Raw genomic sequence first — 25,564 nt, 5'->3', positions numbered from 1 at the left:
GGGTGTGTACAGGGATATGCATACAGCTGCAGTTAACTTTGCTTCCATCGCACAGTTGGGACTCTGATGAGAATAAAGCATACATGTATGAGCTACTGGTCAAGAAAGATATATTTTACTTTGTTTTTGTTAATAACTATATATTTCAGTTGAGTTCTGTACTACAAATAAATGTGAACAGTAGTCAAACCATCTATCTTAGTACAACATTAAAGTAAAAAACTGCTATATTCTATACTAATTATCTGAATTATATCATTAAATATGTAGATAAATATCCTTACACTTCTTCGGGCAATAACTCTGATAATTTACAATAATTACATAAACATGCCTTCCTGATGAAGATAACTTTTAATAATCTGATGTACCAACATTAAAATAGGATATATTATAGTTATTCTACTTTTCATATTTAACACGATCTATTTGCATTTTCACAAATAAAGGTAACTGGCTAATTTAAACCCAATTTCTTTTCACAGGGAGTTCATTTGCATTTGCATTCAGAATTAAAATATAAGGTGAAGTCCGAAGATACGGAGGGAAGGAGTCCTTAGCATCCACATCTGTGTCAACTCCGTGAGTCACTGAAAAATGATGGATTGTTTTTCTCATCTCTTTTGAACATAATTCTGTGGTCTCAAGTATTACACGAGGGAAAAATGTGTCTAAGGGGCTATGATTTACAATTATTCTGTTTCATGCTGATTAGCATAAACGACCACGATAGAAAATTGCATGCAAACCCTAGAAGTCAATAAAAGATACTGATCCACAGCAACACCTGAAGGAGGAAAAATAGCTTCCTGCCTATGCTTCAAACTTCCTATCTAATTTGGTAGAGGATCTTTTAACCTGAAAATGAGTCCACGTTTACAAAGCATTTTTATGGTCACATGAATTACCTTTCACACAAGTAAATGGACAAATCAAATCACAACACTTTGCTCTACTCCTAGGTCTATTAGACTAAGAGTTCAAACCCAGATTAATGCAGAGGCATTTATAATGCAACTGCAAAGCCAAAAAGAATCTCCCTTTCCATCTGCAACCAATATTGTGAAATGATGCTGAATTAGGCAAGTGGTGTGACATGTAAAAGCATTTATAGTTCTCTTCCCCCCCAAAAAAATAATTTTCTCTCCAAAATGCAAAGTTGAAGGGGGTAGGTAAGTAATGAGAAGAAATGGCTTCCATTTTCTGAAAGAATCAGGATGAGTTTTGCTTGCCACTCCTCTTATGTAGAACATACTTAGACCTTCATGATGAAAACGCTTAGAAAGTCTAGGAAAGAAAACAACTTCAAGACAAGTAAATGAGAAGTGTTTTATCACTACTATTCCTTAACTTCTTTTTATTTCAAAGATCTTACTTTCCAGCTGGGCAATACAATTCCAGCCTGGTAAGTAGGTAGGCGTAGCACACGATTTCTGTGTGTTCATGCCCTACTTAATTAGGGGAAGACGTGTGGTTATGACAAAGAGATGGCGATGCTCTGATGGCAAGATGCTGGAAGATACAGGTTCCTCTAATGTAAGTAAAGGGCACAGCTTAATACACATGGAACAGGGATACAGTCGCATTCCCACAAGCCCTGGCTTTTGGGTCCCTCCAAAGGGAAACGACCAGGGTGACAACTGTTTCTACTACTCCCGTGTTATTGTTTCCTGAGCTTCCTAGCTACATGCTAAATAAAAGCAACATATGAAACACAGGGAACTTCTCACTGCTTACTTATCACGTAATTACTAGGTGAATCAAAGGTTACTTTTCTGGCATAACATCCCCTTAATTATGCCAGTGCCCCAAATCAGTGTTCTGATAAACTCAAGAGACCATCTGGGTCAGCCTTTCTCTGTACTACTAGAGTCTAAGCTGCCAGGGATGGCAGTGAGCTTCTGGATCTAGCTATTCCTGACCTCCACAGAATACATGGACATCTAAGAGGCCTATGAATAGAATTTAATGGGTCTACAAACTTGGACTGTTTTGTGGTTTTTCACTAACCACAAACTGAAATGTATCATTTCCTTCATGTACATTCACAGCATTAGCATTCCTTTTGATTTTGTTGCCAATAGAAATCACATATGTTTTCATATCATGGTACAGTTACTGCAGATACATTAAAAAATCATTTATACTCATTACCACTTCAAAATTATGGTATTTAGTAGACTCACCTCTAGATCTTGATATCTGATGTGCTAGTAAAGAATCACAAAAATCCCCAATATTTAATGTTTTAATGATGAGTTCAATATAACTGGTTTCCCTTTATAATTCTATACATTTTATTTTATGCACTTAAAAACATTATTCAGAAAAGTGGTTCAAAGGCTTCACCATACTGCCAACGGAATCCAGGATTTTAAAAACAGGTAAGCAGTAGAGGGCCCAGGAAATCTTGCTAACATCACACAGCTCATTGGTGGCAGAAATGTGACTAGAAACAAGATCCCGTGACTTCATTGCTCATAGAGTCCTTTACAGCTGCGGCTTGAAATGACCCAAGTGTGGTCACGTGCCACCATGTAATTGTTGGCTTCTCAAAGATCCTCCTACAAATGTCTAACTAGATCAAGGCCCAGAGACTGTAGTTTGCTGGGAAAGATGAGGGATATTTGCTGAAATCCAGATCTATCATATAGAAGTTTTTCTAAGTCTTTTATCTCACTCTTTTTCCAGAGACTGAAGTCACAGCTCTGAGTATGGATTGAAGCTGAGCTGTAAGAAAATATATACGCAATGGAATATGGAACACAGAACACTCATAAATCCTTTAGAATATCTGTTGAACCCTCGTATTCATGAGAATCCCTGATCTCCACACAGGACATTTCTAATTGAACGATGCCCTTGCTCTATTCAGCCTAGTCCCCACAAACTTTGTATGCCATCTATGAGGTGGCATTTAGGTGACTCCAGGGGTTCATCAATAGCATACTTTGTACCAAAGGGTAGATATGGCTATTTATCAGTGGTCATTTATGAGCCCGCCAAATACTAGCTGAGGGAGGGGAAATTATCAAACTCAAAAAAAGCTAAAAAAAAAAAAAAAAAGCTAGTGCTGCCCAAGGTCACAGCATGGAGACTCAATCTTATTTCACATACAAATCAGATCAATTGAAGATGGAAATGCATAATACATTAGACAAACAGTTTCAAGCCTCGATAAAAGTAGACCTTGGAATGTGCATTAACGGCAGTTTGCAATAAGTAATGTTTCACGTTTGAACATTAAATGTGTTGAGGAGAGAAAACAAATAAAAAAATATCCAATTGCTTTCCTGAAATATTGATGACAGCACAGTAAAAGTTCAGAGCAGTAATAAAACTCCAGGAGTTATTTGCTCCTATAACAGTGTCTTTTACCCTATACCTCGCCCCTGCTGCCTGCCTCCCTCTAATTCCCAAGTTCCACAGAAGGAATTTTGATTCTTTTAGAAGCTTTTCATCTAAAGCATATGCAATGTTCATTCCAGACCTGAACCTGGCAATGATATACCCTCCTGTCATTTTTTTTTTTTTTTTTTTTTGCTAGAGAAAATATGGAACGCCAGACCGCCAATCTAGCAATAATGTACCATGTGATATGAGAGTCACAAACTTGGAAGGAACCTCAAGTAGACATAAAAGCTACTTGGCACTATGTATCAAAATTCATAAACATGTTCACGTCACTTTGGCCTAGAAATCTCTCTTCTGGGAATTTATCCTGAGGAAATAGCTCCAAAAGACAGAAAAAGCTGTATGCTCGGATATGCTCACTGTGGAGCGCTTTCATTCAATAAACCTTTATTAAGTGCCTATTATGTGCCAGGCACTAGGCTGGCACAAAGTCTGTGCTTCAAGGCGTTCACAATCAGCTGGGAATTCAGAGAAGTATACACAGAATTATGACATGTTGGGATAAATGCTAACGGGCCTGTACAGAAGCACTAGAAACATTAAAATGTGCTGGAATAGGAAGGCAAAGAGTCAAGGAGGACTTTATAAAATTTTAGATAATGCTTTTAAAATTTATTCCCAATGTTATTTTTAAAGACACAGGGAATGTTAAAATGTTTTAAAAATCCCTTTACTATTCTGTAAAAAATTCCTCAATACATTTTTAAAAATAAAAAATAACAAGAAAGCCTAACAGCCCTTAAGAGCTTTTAGAGGCCCTCAATCTTTCTCTCAACCACATGTGGGAGGTGGGGTGTAGCCATCGATTGCTAAGTCCTCACTGGGCACATGCCACCAGTCTGTTCCCCGTCTTAGTCTTCTATTACACACCAGGGTGTCCTTCATCAAAACTGCGGAAGAACCCTGAGTTCATTTGGCTTAAAACACAAAACAAAATAAACCCCCAATTTTATCACCCCTGTGAGAACTTTCTCTTTCAAACAGCCCAGGGTCGCTGCAGAAAACTCCTGCTGTAGGAATCCAGAAGGTCCTTTGCTAAAGACAGCATTTATAATGTGTTATGATTTTTAGTGTATTTTGAAATGAAAACAATTCCACAGTTTGAGGGGCTGTGTTGGGAAGCTTTTGAAGAAGTGTAGGTTGGACACACCTACTAATTCATTGGGCGAAATAATTCAAACTAAATTGGACATGCTGCAATCCAAAGAGCAATGACTTTATTTACACTTGGATTAGAGAAAACTCTATTCCTGTAACGTGCGCGACACCCAATGCAAGTCCAGGCATGCTAGATCCACATCAGGGTGTGGGAGCCATGCAGATGCCTCTCTCAGCATGTTCTGGCCTGAGTCATGGCTCAAGGTTTGGCCATACTCCAGAAGTGGGCAGGGGCTTTAGAAGAATCACTAGAGAAGGCCACCCCAGAACCGCCTTTCTTTAAAGAGTGCCACAGGAAAAGATTGCAGTTGAAATAATCCATGGAAAGAAGGTGAAATGAACATTTATTGAGTGCCTATAGTTGCGAGGCATTGCCCTAGGTCCTGGTCTGGTAAAGATTTTCTGTAGAGGGTCAGATAGTACAGTACATGTTTTTGGCTTTGCAGGCCAGAGTCTCATGTTACAACTACTGGATTATACTGTTGTAGCACCAGCAGCCATAGACAATATCTAACTGAACTGGTGTGGCTGAGTTCTAATAAAGCTTTATGTATAAAAACGAGTGATAGGCTGGATTTGGCCTATAGAATGTATCTTGTCTATCCCTGATCTAAATGTTTTACAATTTATCTTATTTAAGGCACAAAAAAAGATTTGTTGGCTATTCTTCCTACTTAAAGATGAGGAAACCAAGTATTAGAGGTAAGTTTACCTGCCGAAATCACATGTCTAGCTTGTCACAGAGTCAGAATTCCAACCAAGGTCTCCCTGCCCCAAAGTCTGAACTCTTTCTACTATATGAACAGGGTCTGTTAGGATAAATACAGATAAGGAAGAACAGCCAATGTGAAGGAAAGAGAAAAAAAAGTCAAGTCTAAATCCTTTCTTTCATTTAACATTAACCAATCTATGCCCGACTATGACAGCAAAAATGCTGGTAGACAGAGTTACAGGTAAAACATTCCTCCCAAGAGAAGCTTCTGGAATATTCAGTACTGAACTCCTTCATAACCATAAGGGAAAAGGAAGCAAATTCTGTATTATAATGTGTCAGATTATGGCAAAGCTATAAGGTGGTCACACTCCTAGAATTCCAAACCGTCCTGAGAGGATTTTGTAAAATAACCTCACAGATATTCACATATTCAGTAATTCATTCATTCCATGCCCAGACAGCACACTTTATAAGTGCTTAAAAAAAGGACATGGTACTTGGAACTTCAGGAACTTTGAGTTGGAGGCAACACACAGCACTAAATAGTTAATCACCTGTTGATATCAATTGCCACTGAGTATGAAAAGAAACTATAGGGGTGATGCACACAGCTCAGTGCCTGAAAATCAAGAGGAAACAGGCGATAAATATGAGTGTGCTTCTTCTCCTGGCTGAAACTTATTCAAGGTTCTCCCTCCTCTTATTCCCCTTGAGAAATGAAAGATTCTGTTTTTAACACCGTTGTCCTAATTTGGAACCTGGAGACCAGGTTCCAAGTTGCTTACTAGCTTGAAACTTTGGTACCTAAGCATCAACTTCCTCATCTGACAATGAGGGGGGTTGACTAGATGTTTCTGAAGCCTCTTCTAAGTTAAGGCTTCTATGAATCAGTTTTTTAAAATATGATTCTGTAATGTCCAATTTAAAGTACCCTGGATGAAACTTAGATGTCCAGATATTTTAATCCATGACATAGGTTTTTTTACATCCTTTGAGTAAGAAAACGTTTCAATTCTAAAACCACCTCCCTTAAAAAGCAGAAAGTGTCACTTAGAGAGTTGCACAATTTATTTCTGAAAATTAAATGATGATTTTCCCCAAAGGACAGAGGGGAAAGGAAGATGTGGAGCAGATGGGTTCATTGTTCCCCTATGGAGAAAAAATATTTCTACACCTTGCAAAAATATATTAATTGGCCTGCCATCTGGCAAGCTTGCTCACACACATAAGGGATAAAGTTTAGATCTTGAGGTTTAACATTTAAGCCTGTGGGGAGATGTTAATTGGAATCTGAGTTAGCAGGAATATTTTTAAAGGGAACATTTCAAAAGAGATCTGAATATAGGTGGAAAAAAACAGAACCTAAAATGTGAGACCATCCAAGGTGACATCACAGGTACCCATGGCCTCACTCCCACTCTGCACCCCAGTGAGCCGGTGTGGACACTCCCACAATTAGGTGAGGCTGTGCATTAGCAGGGCAGCTTTCACAGCATGATTTTGAATGCTTCCCCACAACTTTACAAATAACCCCCCACCCACCCATATCTTCTTGTACATTACAAATATTTTTCAAAATTTCCGGAAATCTTATCATTGTAAAGGTGGGTGTTTAAAAGAACCTCTTTAAGGGAAAAAGAAAGCTCATCAAACAGGAGGTTCAATAAAATATGAGTTTTGTGGTTGTACATGCACACGTGTGCACACATACGCCCAGAAAAAAACACATGGAAGGATAACCCCATATTTTTCATGGTGGTTATATTTGAGCACTAGAATTTGGGGTCGTTTTTTTTATGGCTGTTCATATTTTCTCCATTCTTTGTCTTAGGCATAAGTTTAAATTTTCTTCTCAAAGCTATATATATTCCACTGAAATTAAAATATAATGAAAAGACATGATAACTTATTTTACAAAGCAAATGAAGTATCTTGAATTTATCTTTTGTAAAATGCATGTGCTGGTCTGTCTTCACTTTCACTGAAAAACTCCATGCTTCCTTCTGGATCTCTATATTTTCCAACAACCATAATCAATGTCTTAAATCACACAGCTTCCGCATCTTCCACCTCATGGCTCTGTTTCCTTCCCCAATAAACAACCCCAAATTATTTATAACTATTTCCTGCTAGTAGAATTTGTTTATCTGGTTTCTTAAAACTTCTTCACCTATGTAGCATCAAAGGGACTATTATACACTAAGACTGGACCACACAATTTACGTAGTTAAAGCTTCTCTTTCGAGTATCTCATTCCGATGCCTTTTCCTGGTACCTACTTGACATTACCAACCATGTCATCAAACTATGTGTTAACCATCTTCCTCATCAAAATGATTTTTTAAAAGGATGACACAATGTAACACCGTATCCTGGCTGGCATCCTGGAATAGAAAAAGGACACTGGGGCACAACTAGGCAAAACATAATAAAATATGGAGCTAATCTTTAAAAGGCAGGGGGTGGACAAGGGAGAGCAAAAGAAAACATCTTATTCTAACCCTTTATTAGCATGATCAAACAATCAAAAAGGACCTAAAACTTTCTAAGGTTTCTAAGTTTCTAAAACTTTCTATATCCTAATTGTGGTGATAATTTGTCAAAATTCACAGAACTGCACACCTATAAAGGATAGTTTTACTGTATGTAAACTGTATCTCCACAAACCGTGTCAAAAACAAAACAAAACAAAGCACGTCTAGCTGCCTGGACTTTTTCTAGAGTGAGTAAATTAAAGTAGTAAACCCTGTGTCAGTACGAATCTGGATTAGTGGCCGTGAAAAACACCTTCTTCAATATTTAAAAAATAGCACCTGAAGGAAAGACTTTTTTTTTTTACTCCATCCTTAGTAAGGAGCAGCCATTTCTCAAAAGCAGCTCACATACTGCACCACTGAGAGCTAAGACATGGCCAGTGAAGGATTTTTGTGATTTAGAGAATTCTGGATGCAATGTTTATGCCTTTTCCATGTTGTAGATTGTTCATACTTTATTCTCATACAGTTGTTTTAAGCATAGCAAAGCAGTCTTAGTTCTCTAAATACAATGATCTTCACAGAGTCTTAAATACTTAAATATGTATTTAAGTCTCATCAAACATCTCTCTAAAAATGTAGTTAGCATTAGCATATTTGTAGTTAGTATTAGCATATTCAAGAGAAATTACTGTAGTTTTAAAACGTGAAGAAGAAGTCTGTAAGCAATTCATCTCTAAAATCCCAACAGCTCTTTCCTGGCATTCACACTGTACCGCCATGTAAGATGCAAGAACTTTTGTCCCTTCTATGAAATGAACTATATATGCTCTACTACAAGATCGGCAAGGATTTTGAGATGAGTGCATAATAAATACACTCATGTGAATGCACAGGATTTCATAATACGTAGAGAGAAATCTCAGCAAAATAAGCATGGGTGCAGTGTAGTGTTATTCATTCAAAAGGCCTGTAAGATAGCAGCTATTCAGAGCTACACCATAAGTGAAACCTCAATTTCTAAAGCACAAGCCCACTCAAATACCATTATAAACTGTGATACTTTACAATGGGGAAATTACAGGAGAATACATATACAATTTCCACTAATGGGAAAGAGAATCAGCAGGTGGCATTTTAAAACAAAGTAAAACCTACTTCTGTTTTTCACTCTCTTCCCTCAGACAGCAGGTGGCATTTCTATAGCAAAGATCAAGATAATCAGGGTTCAATATTCCACAAATACCTTTGAATTGCCAGGAGGCTGCTGTATGATAAAAATTAAGTGACTAAAATCTTACTTTACAAATATTATTTTCAATAATTAGAATATTGTTGGAGCTGTATTTCCTTTGGAGGTAGGATAGTGCAGTTACATCTTTATCTGGATTTACCATGTACTACTGGTAATTTGGGGACAATTAATTAACTTCTCTAAGCCTCAATTTTTTCATCTGTATAACAGGTATTACATATACCATTAAATGAGACAACATACACCAAACTACCTCAACAGATATTCTTCCTCTCCCTCCTCCTATGCTGATGTTGGTGGATCTCCTACTGGTTATTACACGTTACCGTAATTATCTGTCAACATCACTTTCTAACCCCATTAGACTGAGCTACTTGAACAAAAGGACCATGGCATATATATCTTTGTTTCCCAGGTGATAATCATAGTCCTGGTCACATAAAAGGTACTCAATAAATATGTGGTACATAAATGAATAAATAAGGCAATGCGATAAATCCACAGGCTTTGCCCACAGAAGTCAGACAGAGTCAAACTAGGTTATTAGGTTATCAGGTTCCAGAAGGTGATTCAGCCTCATCCATGAGCCACAAAGCAGGAAAAAGGATCACACAAAGATACATAACTCATAAATAAGCCCCTCCAAGTATTTTTAAATGTAATCAACTTCCCATGTTTCAGAGGTTAATCCCTCTTGGCTTCTGGTTTCTCTATTTTTTGGCCCAGTTTATAAACATTTGACTTCTCTTTAGTGCTTTTAAGGCAGCCAAAGACAAGGAATTGAAAGAGAAGCTGCATGGCCTTCAGGACTGGGGGCTGCCCCCTCTCAATCCAATCCCTAATACATCTTATGACTAGAAGGCAAAAACAAAACAAAGCAAAGCAAACCAAAATCATTCCAGTCTAGCATGTCTTAACATAGAGTTTAAGATATATATACACACCTGGAACTTCCCAACAAAATCCATAAATGTTGGGCCATGAATCCCCTCCAAACATGTTAGTTTCTTATTAAATAGATTTGAAATCAAACCTGTTAAGTGGCTGAAGGAGCAGCTACAAGCCACTGCTTGTGGGACACACCTAAAAGAATGGAAGGTTTGAAAAGCGAAGCTTGTTTCCTCGGCTCCAGGCTGGGCATTTCACTTACATGGGAACTAGAAAACTGGCTTAAAATGAGAACTATAATCTTTCTGGAACAATAGGTCATGACGAGCTTCCTTAATGCCAAAATAAGTGTTCAGAAGTGACTTCTGCTAACTGAAAGAAAGTGTAAAGGGCATATATATTTACTCTGGCTTGAATACAACATTTCTGAATATGTCTATCAGTGCCAAGAGTCAGAATGCTTTTCTTTATGGATTTCAAACCTGGGACCCATTAAATGGAATGTTTGTATTCCTCCTGAGGAATGCCATCAGAAAGTTGCATCATATTAATATCTAACCAGTTCAAGTATTTGTACCTTTTGATCCCAAGATCACCCTAGGTCTTACATGAAAAGGTAGAATAATTTTAAGGTTAAGTCTCAGAAGTTAAAATAAACCACAATTTCTCTTGTTTAAAGAGTTTTTTGTTTTTTTTTTAAAGAAGCCATCAAATGATAAGTAATCAAGAACAATTTCAGAGAAAACTGAAGTCTGCCTGCCAAGAGGGCATCTTGGCAGTAGCGATGCTGGTAAAAATGACATCAAAATCACTAAGATCCAAGAACTGCACTGAAGGAAGCAGAGCTCTGATCTCGAGCCTGGATTCCTATGTTAAGGAGGCTTACAGAAACCACTATTGATTTTTCACGTTAAAAATCCTAGCTTTCCATGGCTAACTTATCTAAAATTGACAGGAGTCATCTACTGAGAAAGAATGGTACATACAAAGTTCACAGGTCATACAGTAAAAATGAGGTAACTTTTATTCCTTACTAATTCTGTGGTCCAAACATCTAACCCCAGACATCAAATCCTAAAACATACAGGAAATTATAATTCATAAACATACTGGCTCATTTTGCAGAATCCTCATCAACTATGACCTAAAGCACCCCTGAACTATCCCATACTCTACCTGTCCCACCATGGCCATTTGAATCAAAAATTAAAAATTCCTTTGCTTGGGGACCTATCGTTTATGGAAAATGCAAATTCACAGCCATCCATTCAACCTGCCAAGTCAGGTGAGTGTGCCTATCAGCTGTCTTGCCACCTGTCTGCCCTTTGGAGCAGTTAAGCAAGGGTAGGCTAATTTTACAGTGAACTATTTTTTGGATTAGCAAATAATTTGTGTTTATATACGTGGGTCTAGAATGGAGAATACCAAGAGGATAAAATTAACCTTTACCTAGAAAAATAAACTATCTGACGTGGCTTCTATATCTCCAATGCTCAGTGTCTGACGTAGGTAATCTACTGGGAAAAGTCTTCAATTTTTGTATCAGAAATCTTGACATTAGCCAAGTGAAACTAATATTTGTACAGGAGTTATATCTCAAGTTCCAAGATCAACAAGCCACTCCAGATCAGACTTAAGAAATAACATTACATAATAGTCACTTAATGGCCATTGTTTTACAGAAACAAAGGTTTCATTTACCGTATTTCCTAGAGTGCTTTATTCAGCTAGCAGCTTTTCCCATGACAAACATACTTTTTCCCCTTAACCCCTTCATCTACCTGTAAAAGTAAAACATTTAATAACTATAATTTCTAATTAAAAGATACCCATGATATAGCACTTTAAAAGATAGGAATATTAAAGGGACATCGGTGATTTTTACGCAAGCCACAGGTTCAGTGATATTCTTCAGATCTAGTGGTTAAGAAATCTGGCAGTGGCTAGATGATGTAATAGTGACTCTCAAGAGAGATGTCGTAAGGTCCAAGTCAGGGTCCTGAGACATCAACATGCAGTGTAATGTTTAAAATTAGACAGAATAAAGCATGGCAAGAACAGCTTCAGCAAACACTCACAGGGCAAAATGGGCCTGGTGGATCCATCAGTTTTCCTCCCTTTCTGATTCTACCACCCTAGGAGACTTCACCAAGTTTCACCCGTTCCTCATTCCCTCCACCCAGGTGATTCACTCAGAACCTAAAACATTATCTCCAAAAGCTATCTCCTATATGAATTTCCATGTCAGGTTAGAAAGTTTCCAAAGACATGGAGCTCCATATAGATAGATAGATAGATAGATAGATAGATAGATAGATAGATAGATATAGATAGATATATATATGGATTTTGCCTGCAATTAGTTTCCCAAGAAACCCCAAACTGTAACAAAATCAGAATCACTGATAAATGTAAATTCCGAAGTCAGCAGATTGTAGAAAGTCCCCAGGTTCTATAATAAAGCAAGTGATGGAGGAGCTTAAGATAAGATAAACCTTAATGACTGTCTATTCTTCTTACCAATCTACTTTACCTTCAAATGTTGATCAAAGCCTAAATCCTCTGCTTGGGCCTTTTTTCTTTAAAACAAAACAACATGATGTTTCAGTTTGATATTGCTATAATTACCTCTCTAACAAACATATCCAATAACCATTAGTGTAGCTAAAACTCCCACTGGTCTTCTCATGCTATTAATAAGATTTAAGGTCAATATTTTCAGAATTTAAAGCCAAGTTCACAAGGGAACTTTCCTAACTACCAAGATAGAGGAAAGAAAATAAAGTATCAGAACAAGTATTAATAACCATGTGAACTTCTTATTTAGAGATATTCCTCTAGTTACAAAATGTGCCACGGGTCACTAAAACCAAGTGTGCTGCTCGACATCCAAGGCTTCTACCAGTGGAGGTTGACTTTGCTTTTAATAAATGGTTTTACACACACCCTGTGCCTACTTTCATCCAGGTAGCCCCAGGACCATTTTATTATCTTGGATCTCCTATTAACTTTCAAAGGGATTACTCAGTTACCATGATGTCACTCCCAAATGACTAGGTTACACGTAGTGAAGACAGCTCAGATTAAAAATAGCTTTGTGCGTGCTTACTCACACTGAGAGATGGGTGTGCTGGAGAGTGAGGCAGGGGCTCAGAGCCTCTAGTCCTGAGCTCCCTGAGAAACCAGCCTATTTCCATCTCAACCTATACAAGGAGGACGCTCCCAGAGTCTTCCGAATAAGGCCCTACCCCAAGCTTTCTCCTCCATGAGCTGTCTCCACACAGGAGAGATTTCTCAACCCCAGCGTCTGTCAGTTTTTAGCCCAGAAGGCAGATGGTCTCTATCTTGAGGCTTACGATTCCCCTGTTTTAAAAGTATCACTTGGGCTTCTGATAACAGGATATATGCGTAAAGAGAAGCAACAGAGCCATAAAAGCATATAACATTCACCCCCCTCACTGTGAACTTACTGACACACATATACCCCTTCCAGTGTCGACCAGGTAGAGCAACAAACAGCCCATGCGTCCCCAGGGAGCATATGCTCCATATTCTAAAGCTTTGTTTTTAATGGACTTGTTTTGAAATCTACTTTTTAAGGTCTCACACATTTTTCTCTCTCATTCCTTTCCTCCTCCCTCTTTCTGCTTCTCTCTCCCCTCACAAAAGACCTACAAATTCAAGGGGCAAAACAAATGACCTGTCATCTCCTGTTGTAAACCTCCCACTAGAAGCTTAAAGCAATATTTCTGAGATGCGCATATTCCGGCTCACATCCTGTGCATCTGGCCAGCCTGAAGACCCGGAGAACACGCTGCTCTGGTGTGCACCAGCCAGGCTCTGCACACAAGTCGCTCAGAGAGCTGCTGGGAGCTCCTAACGTGGGGTCTCAGCGTTCTCCTCTCCCCCAGGGGTCTCCCTTATTAGGCTGGGGGAGGGGTGCAGGAGTGAGGGCCTTAGGCACCAGTGCCGACGTCAGAGCTAACTAGAGACAAGATGAGAGGATGACAAGATGAGAGGATGGAAGGGCGAGCCCCGCAGTGATGGGCAGGCCTGTCCCACCTGCGGAAAATGCAGTCCAGAGCCTGAAGAAAGGAGAAGGATGAAAGGAAGCAGTTATGAAACAGGCCTGGGCAAAGCAAGGAGTGGGAGGAAACGGGTGCAAAGACTCGGGGAGGGGCAGAGCCTGCAGGTCAGGCGTAGAGAGGACGAGAGCGCGGATGTGAGTGCCAGGTTTCCGCCGCTGGTGGAATAGGCTGGAGGGGCGGGGTGGACCGCGTACCCTCCCTCCATCTGTACTTGGCTCAGGTTCAGGCTCAGGCAGAGTCAACGAGGGGGCAGGTAGGGGCTAGAGACACTCGAAGCAGCTCCAGCTGTAAACATGTCAGAAAGGAGATACTCAGGAGACCGGGGAAAGAACTTGAGCTTCCAGAGGGGAGGGGAAAGGAAGCTGTCATTGCCTATTTGGGTGATGAAGCAGACAGTAAAGTGAGCAACACTGAGTAAGGGGATATGATTCAGGGCAGAGGGCCGACAGGCCAGCTGCGAATGTGCAGAGGCTGGTGCACAAGGATGTGTCGCTGCTGTGCTTAGCGACCCACACAGGGTGGTTGCCACCCATGGTCTCCAATGCCTCACTTCACTCCTGCTGTCCTGGCTCCTCACGCCGCCCCGACCCCATCCCTCTGCTGCCGGGGTTCACGCTGAAGTCACCAGGACTCCCCAGTCGTCAGACACAATGCACACCACGGTTCATCTCTGTGGAGCGACGGTTGATCATTCTGTCGGGATCTCTGTGAGAACACCCTGCTGGCTTCCTTCCCTCTTACGGGACTCTCCTCCACGTCTCCCTTCCGGTTCCTATCTGCATCTCTGCCCACTCCTAAAATGGGGCATCTTTAGCTCTCCCACAGATTAATCTAACATATTTCTCATGGTCCTAATGAGGACTCCCAAGCCTATTATCTCTGGTCCAGCCTCCTCGAGTGCCCTGGACCTACCATCCAACTGCCTGCCTTGAGGCTCCTTCTTTCTTGCTGCAGAGCCTTGGCTGTTCCCAGATGCCTGCTCCCAAAGTCTTCCCGCCGACGGCTCTTTCTCATCCTTTAGATCTTCTCTTGAATATTACCTCTTCAAAGACCTTCCCCGACCACGTGATCTAAAGCAGCCCCCGCACTGTCACTCTCTCTTCTCAGCTCCTGCTTACAGCCTTCAGAACACAGTGACCACCACTTGACTTATTTAGATGTTGGTTTATTTGTGAGGCCCAAGCATTCTGTCGGGTTTACCTCTATATCCCTGGCCCAGCACAGGACACTGGTGCTGTGGGTACCGGCTGAATGAAGGAATGGATGTTCCACGGTACTCAGCACACAGCAGGTGCTCAATAAATGTGGATGAAGGAGCCTCTGGGGACACAAGCGGCGAGTACAAGTACTTGCATCTTATATGTACAGGTGATTCTCCATTTCCCTGGTTCCCCAAGTAAAAACCTCCAGGGCCATTGTGGTATCTTTCTTCAGCCCTCAGAGCCAATAGCTCATCACCTTCTCCCAATTTTATATCCTTAATATTTCTCAAGGCGTAATCTCACCACATTCTTTGCTCAGGCCTGCAAAACCTTTTAGAAAGGCTACCGCAATAACTTATTCATTGGTTTCGAGGTCCCACCCTCTCTTCTCAGACCTAAACTCCCCAAGTGCTGCTAGACGTGTCTCTCTCCCACTGGATAAAGGCCAAGCTCCCACAAATATCAAGTGTCTCAACGCTCCTCCTCAGTCATTACCCACTACTCATCCCCTTGTTGTAATGACAGTAACCGTATTAATAGTTAGGGTTTATTAAGGCTTTTCGATGTGAGTCATTGCATTAAGCATTTTATACATATGAACATATTTTAATCTTTATACCAATCCTACGAGACAAGTAATTTACTTGTCCCTACTTTATAGACAGAGCAACTGAAGTCCAAAGAAGCTAACTTACTCAGTATACAATATCACAGAGTTAAGGTTCGAACTCAGGTAAACTGGCTTCAGATCAACCCTCTTAACCATTGTGCTCTATTATACAGCCTCTTTAAACTTTATGCTCCAGCAGCACTGAGTTATGCTTCTGGTTTTTTATGCTCCAGCAATGCTGAGCTATGTATAATCCCTTGAACTCTGTTGTTGCCAAGGCCTCCATGTCTTCGTACACACCATTTCTTTCGCTTCCTGGGAAGGCCTTCTTGTCTTCCTGTCTGATAAATACCAACGTACCCTTCAAAACTTCCCCAAGGTTTTCTATCTGGTGCACCTCCCGGCTCCTTTGTACCTGGTATATACTTCTTGATTGCCCCGGTTTGCAATGATTCATCTGCATGTCTTCACTGAAGGCATGCCTATGGCTTTCAGCTTTGGGTCACAGTGCCCAGGCAAACAATAGATGCTCAATAAACATGGATTTAACTGGGCTTTCTGTAAAAGGGGTAAGTACGGGTTAACCAATACCTAACATGCCAGGGCAGGAGAGAAGCATATTCCATGCTTTTTAAAGACATATATTCATGCTCAAAACAAAAGAAAAACTCACCAAACACTACAGATGTTTCTGAAGAGAAGATGCAGTGTGCATAAAAATTGAATGCATTCTGACAACTACAGCAGTTAAAGATCCCTTCATGTACCTGCAGTTCATTGCAACTGCTGAGTAATGTGAATTTAGCAAAAAACAAAGCAAAACCAAAATAACCTTTTATCCCAAGGTTCTCAGAAAAATACATTTGGAACCTCTCTCAAAGTGATGAACTGAGTCACAAACTACCCAATGGCCTGGGTAGGACTGTATTGACTTAGATGTCACTGAGGTTTGGACATTATCACTTAAGCCCAAAGAAAACATGACAGATTTCTGACCACTGAGGTTAAAAATCAAGCATCTTCTAGAGTCTCTAGACTTCAACAAAACTAAAAGCGCACTTCAAAACTAAACAGCAACATTTATAAATCAATGGTAGTCCTTTCTTTTACAGTGAGACATAGAGGAGATATAAGTCAAAGAGAAGTTTGATCCCTTCTGCCTCGAAATTTTTAATCCAACGGGAAAGGAAAAGATGTTACAAACAAATAGTAACATAAAGCAGGCAAACTAATTCCCATCCTACCTTGCAAGGGGATCCTGAAGTGAATGGAGAATCTGCAGGTCTATGAAACTCACAGCCTCTAAAACATGCAATTCTTACTTCAGTTTAAAACGACACATTTTCGTTTAAATACCCTGTTTATTCAGCCTAGATTTCTGTCCCTCAAAGCAGCAGGTGAACGGCTGTATTGAGACTACCCTGAGGAAATGAAGGAGGAGGAGAGGTAAGCAAAGCCCATCATAAGAAAGGAACCATTACCAACGGAAATGTGAGCGTTACAGCAAAACAGCAGACAAAGTCAGTGTACATCCAGACCACGCAGTGCCTGCCGCAGTCCAGGCGAAAAGGAATGAAGGGAACAACATTGTCATCATTGGGATGCGGCACAAGTAAGCCAGGCTTTCGGTGCATCAGGACCTGTTTAAGAGTCTAGGCCTGAGAGTCAGTCTGTAGGTGCCTTTCCCCAAGAACTCAGGGAGTTATGGGCCCATGCAGGGCTTTGAGTTGGAAGGGAAACCTTAAAAGTGTTCCCATGAGAGGGCAAACCAACAAACCAGAGCCATGCTAAACTGGCAAGGTAGATGCAATGCAGCAAAAACCCAAAGTCCTCTGTGTTGACAATTTCTACCATGATATGGATTTAAGGGAAGAGTCTGAAACCATTCAGCCTCTCTTTTGTCTAAGTGGTACCAAACATCCTATCCCCAGGAGCTCCAAGATGCTCATTCACAGGCTCAAAGCTGGACTGTACTCTTTGATAGACGCAAGAAGCTGATATAAAGAAAAGGTTATGATGAAGTCCTCTGGGTTACAATGTAATCAGAACAAGCAGCTGGGATAAAATATGCAAAATGAATGATCTGTCGAACAAAGTCAGCAAATGTGCAGAGAAGCAGCCAGGCTTGGGCAGGAGAGCTGTTCCAAGGGCTCAGGCACGTCCAGCTGAGGATGAGCGCGAGGCACCCTCCCCTGGACAGTGGGTACACCCTCAGTGAGGCTGGCAAAAGGATCGGGCTACTTGGGAAAGGAGAGGTCCTTTTAAAAGGGCAGATTTAGGGAAACTGATCAGTGCTGTAAGAAACAGGGTTAATGTGGCACTTAGAGGAGGAAAAGGATGTAGAGCAGTTAAGGGAGGTCACAGAAGGGGAAGAGTCATACTATAAGCATACACTTCATGTCCTTACGAAAGGACACAGAGCCAGAACTGTTCACTGTATAATAAGAGAAAGCAACGGCCACGTACACTGACCCGGAGAGAGGGACACCTGCTCTTCACCTTCCTGAATCTACCTAATAAATAGAAAGCAGTTCCAGCCCTGTGAGACCTGTAAGTAGATGTATCTAGAGATGATATTCAGGATATATATTTCCAAACTCCATGAATCCAGGAAATCCCCAATAACAAACAGGCTGTGACAACCTCTACTCTGAGAAGGGAGGGAAGAAATTCCACCTCCCTCTCTGTATCACTCAACTGAAGATACGGGCCCATGACCTGGGGAATGGACACAGCCCTCCCACAGCCTCGTTTGGTTGGGAAGAATCCAAGTTCCTTCAGAACCTAGGCTCTCTGCCAGTGTGAGCTGTCTAAAATGGAGTGTTCTGGGCTGGATAGATATTGCCCTAAGGCCATGGTCAGACCAGCCTGAGAATTCTTTATGCATTTGACTCAATAATACTATCAAACAGGTAGGTGCGGGAAAGAAAGATTCCAGATGCTTTTCAGTTTCAGGCACACAGGTGTGATGCCAGAGCAGGCTTATCTCCCCAAGCAGTGGTTCCAGGTGAGAGTAGCAGCTGCATCACCGCCAGGGCTACCATCCCTTGGACATATTTAAGGGCTCCTGACAAACAAGTTATAGGATTTACTGCCATGAGGAGTAGGGGCCTGGTTCAGGAACAGTAAGTATCTCTTCAACTGATTCGTTGTTTGGGGGGTTTGGTGCACGGATGACACAGCCTGTTAAAAAATGACCAATACCAAGAGTGTCTCTGAACATTATAGCAGAAAAGCACGGCCACCTTATTTAAAAGGCACAATTTTAGAATCATACGGTTTAGTGGCACCAATATTGTTCAAGTTGCATTAAAAGGTAAGTATAACTTAAAAATCGATGCAATCATGCTCTCTCTCTCTCTCTCTCTCTGAGACACATACACACAAACACACACACACGTTTGTGTATGTATAAACAGCATATGTCAGGGTATTCCAGGACGCTTCTGAAAATTAAGAAATACCATGAGAAATGTCAAAAGCAAAAACTACTAAGTTTTCCAAAGTATTATGTATTTGCACTTATGCTACAAAAAGTTACTGGTATAACCAAACACAATGAACCATCTTCCTGTGTTCTTTAAACACTGGAGCATAGAGATGAATCTCCCAATCTGATAGCCAAGCATCCTGTTTATTTGACTACACCCTTACCCTCGTGCATGTTCACGTGTATGTTCAAGGCAAGTTTTGAAGAAAAACAAAGAATCTATATTTACACAACTCAAAGGGTGTGCCCCTCTAAAACCAAAATCATGCCACCTGTCTGTGCTGGACACAAATGTGGAGAGAGGAGAAACACCTGCTTTAAAATCATTTTCTCTCACCCAAGTGTCAGCAACTAACTCTCAACTGTCTTTCACTTGTGGCATGAGCTTCACCTTGATTTTAAGTCTTTCTTCTTTTCACCTATTCTAACAAATATATGTTACAAAATGAAATGGCCGGTCTATTTTTAGAAATAAATGTCAGCAAATCAATTTAAAAAAATGCAAAGTTATGCAGACTTTTCTCTTTAAGCAGACAATATGAAACAGACAAACTTGAGTTCTCTTTGAATCGTACGTTTGCATCGTATAAAGGTTAAATATTTCATAGAGGGAAGCATCTGAAAGGCTCTACACAGAGTAGCAGAAACTCCAACGCCTGAGTGAATGAAACGGATAAATGACCAGATCAAAGAGAAGGAGAAAGTATCTCCTCCCCCTTCCCTTCTCTCCCCACCACTCACAACTCGAGGTCTGATTCTCCACATTTCTGAAGAACTCCGAAAAGCACATTCATCAGGATGACCCAGGAAAACCGCAGAGGAGGGAACACCTGAACCAGGGCCCCCCAGCAGAGTATAAACTTTTCAAACTGTCACCCAATCAACAAAACCCCAGTTGCTAAGGGGGCCCAGGCAGCTGCTCAGCCTAAGCCAAAGCATTCATTCCCTCTCCAGGCTAAAAGGACCCCCAAGTTTTTTACCTTTGTGTTCGCCGAAGCCTGTTCCCACTCCTCAAGTGAGGCAAAGTAAAGTTTGAGAGCACAGTCCAAAAATTGGGGTCAGACATATCCATTTCTTTCTCGCTTCAATTCACTGTGGGTTCAAGGCCATAAGACCAAAACGGAGAGAGGAGGGGGGAAAAAAAAAAGACAAAAAAGATCCCAATTATCTACTCACTGCCTCCAGAGGAAACGTGCTACGAACTGTGATCTCGAGAACAACTTGGAGCGTGAGTGAGAAGTACCCGTCCTAGCCTTTAATCAACACACAGCTATTTCTCCAAGGTTCAGGAAACTTGTTTCCTCCTGGGTTTGCCCTCTCCTGGTCAGCCCTGGCCAGCTATAAACAGTAATTACAAGAGTTGGGCCGTGCGTTCGGCTCAAAATGTTGTCTGTGTGTGATTCAGTCCAAGGTACTTTGTCATCTGTTTGGCAGATACCATTTGCAGCTCCTGCGGGGGGGTGGGGATGGGCAGGGGAGAGGACTAGTTTAAGTCTTTGGTTCCGGGAGGCTGGTGCTTATCAGCAAAACCATTCAACATCCGAACATGCCCAGTGCTGAGTTTCCTCCCGGTATCTACATACAAGGAAAGGAATGTAAATGGAAAAAGCTCCTCTTCTTCGCCCCTCCTCGAAAAAGGGAAACTTAAAAGCACTTATAGAACGCTGGCCTGTTGGCGGACTCCAGCCGGACACCTTTGTGCAGCCTCAGCGGGAAGGGGCCAGGCGGCGGGACCGGTCCCCACCGCAGACACTCCCCATAGGAGCGGGGCCTCATGGGAAAGGGAGCAGGCGGGACCTGTGTGTGAGCCCAGGAGGACCGGGACACCGTAGCATCTCCCGCCGCCGCGCCCCCAGCGCGGAGCCCCTGGTGGATCGGTCGCCCCAAAGAAATAAACCCAGCGCGCTCCGGAGACCGGTGGTGGAGAGTGCAGAGCGCACACCTGGAGGCTGAGGCGTGATTCACTGAAAACTGGATCACCAGGAAAACACTCCAAGAAAGTCAGTAATGGCTCTGCCGAGGGACGCTGTTTGTCGTGGAGGAAAAGCACGCCGAGGGAATGCCACACTCACCCAAAACCTCAGTAAACTGAATTTACGAGTTTACAAACATTTGATGAATTGCTACAGCGCACACCTGTCTGGCTTCACCCTATCTAGGGACTGGTCAACCACTACCTGTGAAGATACGACCTGGCACTTAGTTAACCAATGCTAGAATCATTTTCCTGCCATGAGTGTTAAGACTTTGAAAGGAAGGAATGAAGGGGAGGTTGAACCAATGTTACTCTTATTCATTTCGAAGAAAGCCACAGGATTCCAATAACTCCCCAAACCCACCAATGCTTATGATTAAGTACATAAAGAAAACACTAGAATTTAAATTAGCTACTTTAATCTGGTGTAATATGGCAAGAGATAATAAATTTAAAAAAAATCTTTAAGCAAAAATAACGTTTAAAAAATGGTTTAGTTCAACCAGTAAATACTGGGAACAAACTTGCTTATAGAAATATAAGGGTGAGGAAAAAGGGGATGGGGGGGTCAGCTGACAAGGGATGGGGCTAAACAGAGAACAGGAGTCTACTTTGAGATGCTCTTTAATTCTGGGGACCCCCAGAAATATTTTCACCCCAAGCACTCTAAGCATTTCTGATGGGCCTCCTCAGATCCTTGAAATCTACAAAGGTAGACAAAGAAGACAATATTTTCTCAATTTTACATGGCAAAATACACTTCACCAGATACTTAGGGACTTGGTCCAATATTTTTTGCCCCATACTAAGCCATGTCTTCTCTTAAAAAAATGCTTTTAAATATTCAAAAAAGTATTTTTTTAAAGGCTGACTCAAAGATAGTACCATACCCCAGAGCAGAGCTTCCCAACCTCAGCACTGTTGACGTTTTAGGCTGGATAATTTTTTGTTTGGGGGACTGTCTTGTGCATTGGAGGATGTTTAGAAGCCTCCCTGATCACTCCCCACTAGATGCCAGTTGTGATCATCAATAATGTCTACAGACATTGCCAAATGTTCCTTGGGGGTGCAAAATTGCTCCTGGTTGAGAACCACCACTCTAGATAAAGGCTTTCTCTGAGATAGGTAGTACAGAGCATTGCTTAAGAGCAAAAATCTTGGGTTTGAATTCTGCAGCCAACACTTACTGTGACCTTAAGCAAGTCACTTATTGTCTGCCCATTTTCCCTATTTTTATGGGGTCCATGATAGGACCAACCTCTAAGAGGTTCACACACATAAATGAGATGACATACATAAAGCCCTTCATGCAGTGTCTAGAGCACAATGCACATAAATGTTGGCAATATGCAGAAGCTAAAAGAATACCATGCAGAGAGATGCAAGACTGGAGCAGAGGGCATCCTACATCATACTCCCTACTTTCATGGTACTCTGAAGATGCCTCTACAGGGGTGCTGGTCACACTGTATTACAATTGACTGTTCACTGCTGCCTTTCCTGTTAGTCTATGAGCTTCCTCAAGGCTAAAGTCATGTTTTATTGATCTCTGTACTTCTACAATCTGACAGTTCCTGATTTATTTAAGCGTTCAAGACATGCTTTTTGAATGGAGACACTTCAGATGCTCAGGTATCTAGTCTTTCTTTTAGGATGCCCTGAAATTTATCAGTTTTAGCAGGTCAATTGAGTTTCTCAAAGAATCCTGAATTTTTAAGAATCCCATGAGGATATTTTTAAATTCTAAAGACTTTCTCTTATTGATTCATATTTATCTATATTCTGTAACTAGAAACAGAAGTGTTAGGCTAACATTCTTCAGGTCTTAACATGGCTTTAAGAAATGTCACAACCAAATCCAGGGGAAACTCTCTTTGAATCCTACCCCCTACCCCATCCCCAAAGATAAGCCCAGGGAAAAAATTTTTGTGCTCACTTTTTAGGTATCCAGATAATTACATATCAGAGGCTGCTCAGAGCAGAACAATGAAGCTGGTGAAAGGGGACTTGAAAGTGTGCTATATAAATTGTGGGTTGAAGGAACTCTGGTGAATGTGGAAAAGAAAAGATTTAGGGAACAAGCAACAGCTGTCCCTGAATACTGAAATAACTACCATGTGGAAGGACCTTCAAATGCAAAGATGAAAAAGGCTGAAACAACAAGGAAGGACTTCCTGTGTGGGTGTTTGAGGTAAACTGTAGTGATACAGTGGGTGAGAGTCAAGTTCTGGATGATTTAACTCTGGGGCAACTCTGCACCGCCAACTCTCATATCCTCCATGGTCCTTCCAGAAAAGCCTACATATGTGGGCAACACCCATAAAAATGATAGCAATAAAATGGATAAATCAATAAAACATTAATTGCTTCTCTTGACTGAATAATACATATTTTGGTCTGTGGGCAGCAGATGTCATAACTCTCTCCACCCTGTACATTTTGGGGAATCCACCGTGCAGATTCTCAAAGTGCTGGGGAAAGACCTGAGTATTTTAAACTACTTCAATGTTTACTTTAAACATTTAATGTTTACTTTAATGTTTTTTGCACTTCAAAGGCTTTGAGAATTGGGGTTGTATCCAAAATGAAAAATAAAATTTGGTAAAGTGCATGAAGAGCCGGAAATGAATTAGTTAATATAGTGAAAGTGGCTGATATATTCCCACACTCCTTTAAGAGTAGGAGTAGGTGTGACACTGAAGTGTAATTGTCTTCTAACCTGTTTGACTTGATTTGGGAACTTATGATTCAGAAGGTAATGCAGTCAGCAAATACAAGAATTAAAATTGTCAGAACTGCTGACATTTTTCTACAGACAAAATAATTATATGAGCAGAAACTATATTTTAGTTGCAAATGCAGTAAAACTCTGGCTACGGAACTAAGAAGGAATTGAGATTATTGGAAATTCTTAAGACTACAGCTGATCTAGGTCACTATACAAATATCCAGTCAGATTTTCTACTTATTGCACAACAACTAAGCCTATACAGCAGTGGACAAGTTTTATGATCTAGAATGCTCATTCATTTAATCAGGCTGATATTATCAGTCATTGTTTTCATGAGAAAGGTGAATGAGATTGAAAAATAAGCTTGTCAAGCTCCTGAAATGCTAGCTCAAGATGAGGTAAGTATTTAATGAAGGGTCAAATTCTTCACTATTCACCCCTCTCCTACATATACAAAATTCCAGGTTCTTTTCACTGACTTGAATTCTCCTGTCTACGTCCCATCCACTGCCCCATGCTTATTCAGTAGGGTTTCCTTCACCCTACACAGAACAGCATTAAGGATAATATCCCTGGAGCCTCACCTTGAACTTAGACACTATAGGAGATTAAGTCTTCTAGTGTAAGCGTGAGGCATGGGAAGCTGTCAGCTCCCTGCACTGACACTCTTGCCACGAGGCCGTGTCCAGTGAAAAGATACGAGGGCAAGTGGAGTTAATATGGAGTTTCAAAATGTATTCTGATCATGGCCTGGTCTGGGGATTCTGCTATAAATTTACTTTGATCTCTGTCCACTCTTGTCATCAGAGTACCCAGAAGTGACTACATCCCCAAGGCTGTCCATACCTACAAGTGTACTTTGGTCATCTTCTAAATGCTGTCTTGAGAGTTTGAGTATAGTAGTGTGAAGAGCACATGGTCCATCCTGAATGAGCAATGCTTGTAATCACTGTATACCTTAAGAAATAAAGCTTAAAAGCTGGGCTAGAAATGTAAAGAAAGTTGCATCAATGGGAACGGGTTGTAAGAAAGCTCTTCTAGAATTACTAAGCAAAGTTTTTTGCTTACATTGCTAAAATATGAAGGAAGATAAAAAAAGATCAATGAAAATTAACTTGTAGGGCTAGATCTGAATGCTGAAAAGCTAAGAGATGGATAATAAGTAGGGTTACAGCGTGCTGGGAATATTAAAAAAACATTTTTAAACAATATCATAAGGCAAGAGAGATTCAGATTTCTAAAGGGAATAGATAAAACAAAGGAAACCAAATAAAACTGATTTCTCTTTCCTGATAGGTTAAGTAGAGAAGTACATAATCCACAAGGGCAGGTTGAAGGACAAGGTCCGAGAGGAGAAAGGACAGACTAAATACGAGCCAGAATGGGAAGAGAATGTGATATTTTCCTCAGGTGTTCCCTGGATCCCAGGAGAATCAGAGGCTCAGAAAATGTAGCAAATAACCAGTAACTTCACAAAATCAAAGAGGAGAGAACAGATAGACATGGGAAATGAAGCACTTTTCTCCCAAATTAGTGACTCCTTGATTTGTACAAAAGATAAGTA

At 40.9% G+C, this 25,564-nt stretch overlaps 1 protein-coding gene across 14 annotated transcripts in view; it reads right to left on the bottom strand.

Annotated features, from left to right (window-relative positions):
- The window catches only part of MAST4 (microtubule associated serine/threonine kinase family member 4), a 562,265-nt gene that overhangs the window by 144,325 nt on the left and 392,376 nt on the right, over window positions 1-25,564 (bottom strand). For 2 of the 14 annotated variants that reach the window (XM_059916512.1, XM_059916515.1), the window contains exon 1: window positions 20,275-20,659. The exons of 11 other annotated variants lie outside the window; for them this stretch is intronic. In XM_059916512.1, coding sequence (XP_059772495.1) covers window positions 20,275-20,366 — 92 coding nt within the window. In that variant the 5' untranslated portion in view covers window positions 20,367-20,659. Of the gene's footprint in view, window positions 1-9,960; window positions 10,027-20,274; window positions 20,660-25,564 lie in introns of those variants that run through there. One more of the 14 variants, XM_059916514.1, reaches the window with a different exon arrangement.

Source organism: Balaenoptera ricei, chromosome 3, assembly GCF_028023285.1.
Source record: "Balaenoptera ricei isolate mBalRic1 chromosome 3, mBalRic1.hap2, whole genome shotgun sequence".
Taxonomy (NCBI): Eukaryota; Metazoa; Chordata; class Mammalia; order Artiodactyla; family Balaenopteridae; genus Balaenoptera; species Balaenoptera ricei.
Note: the sequence above shows the minus strand (reverse complement) of the source record. Positions and strands in the feature narration are given on the sequence as shown.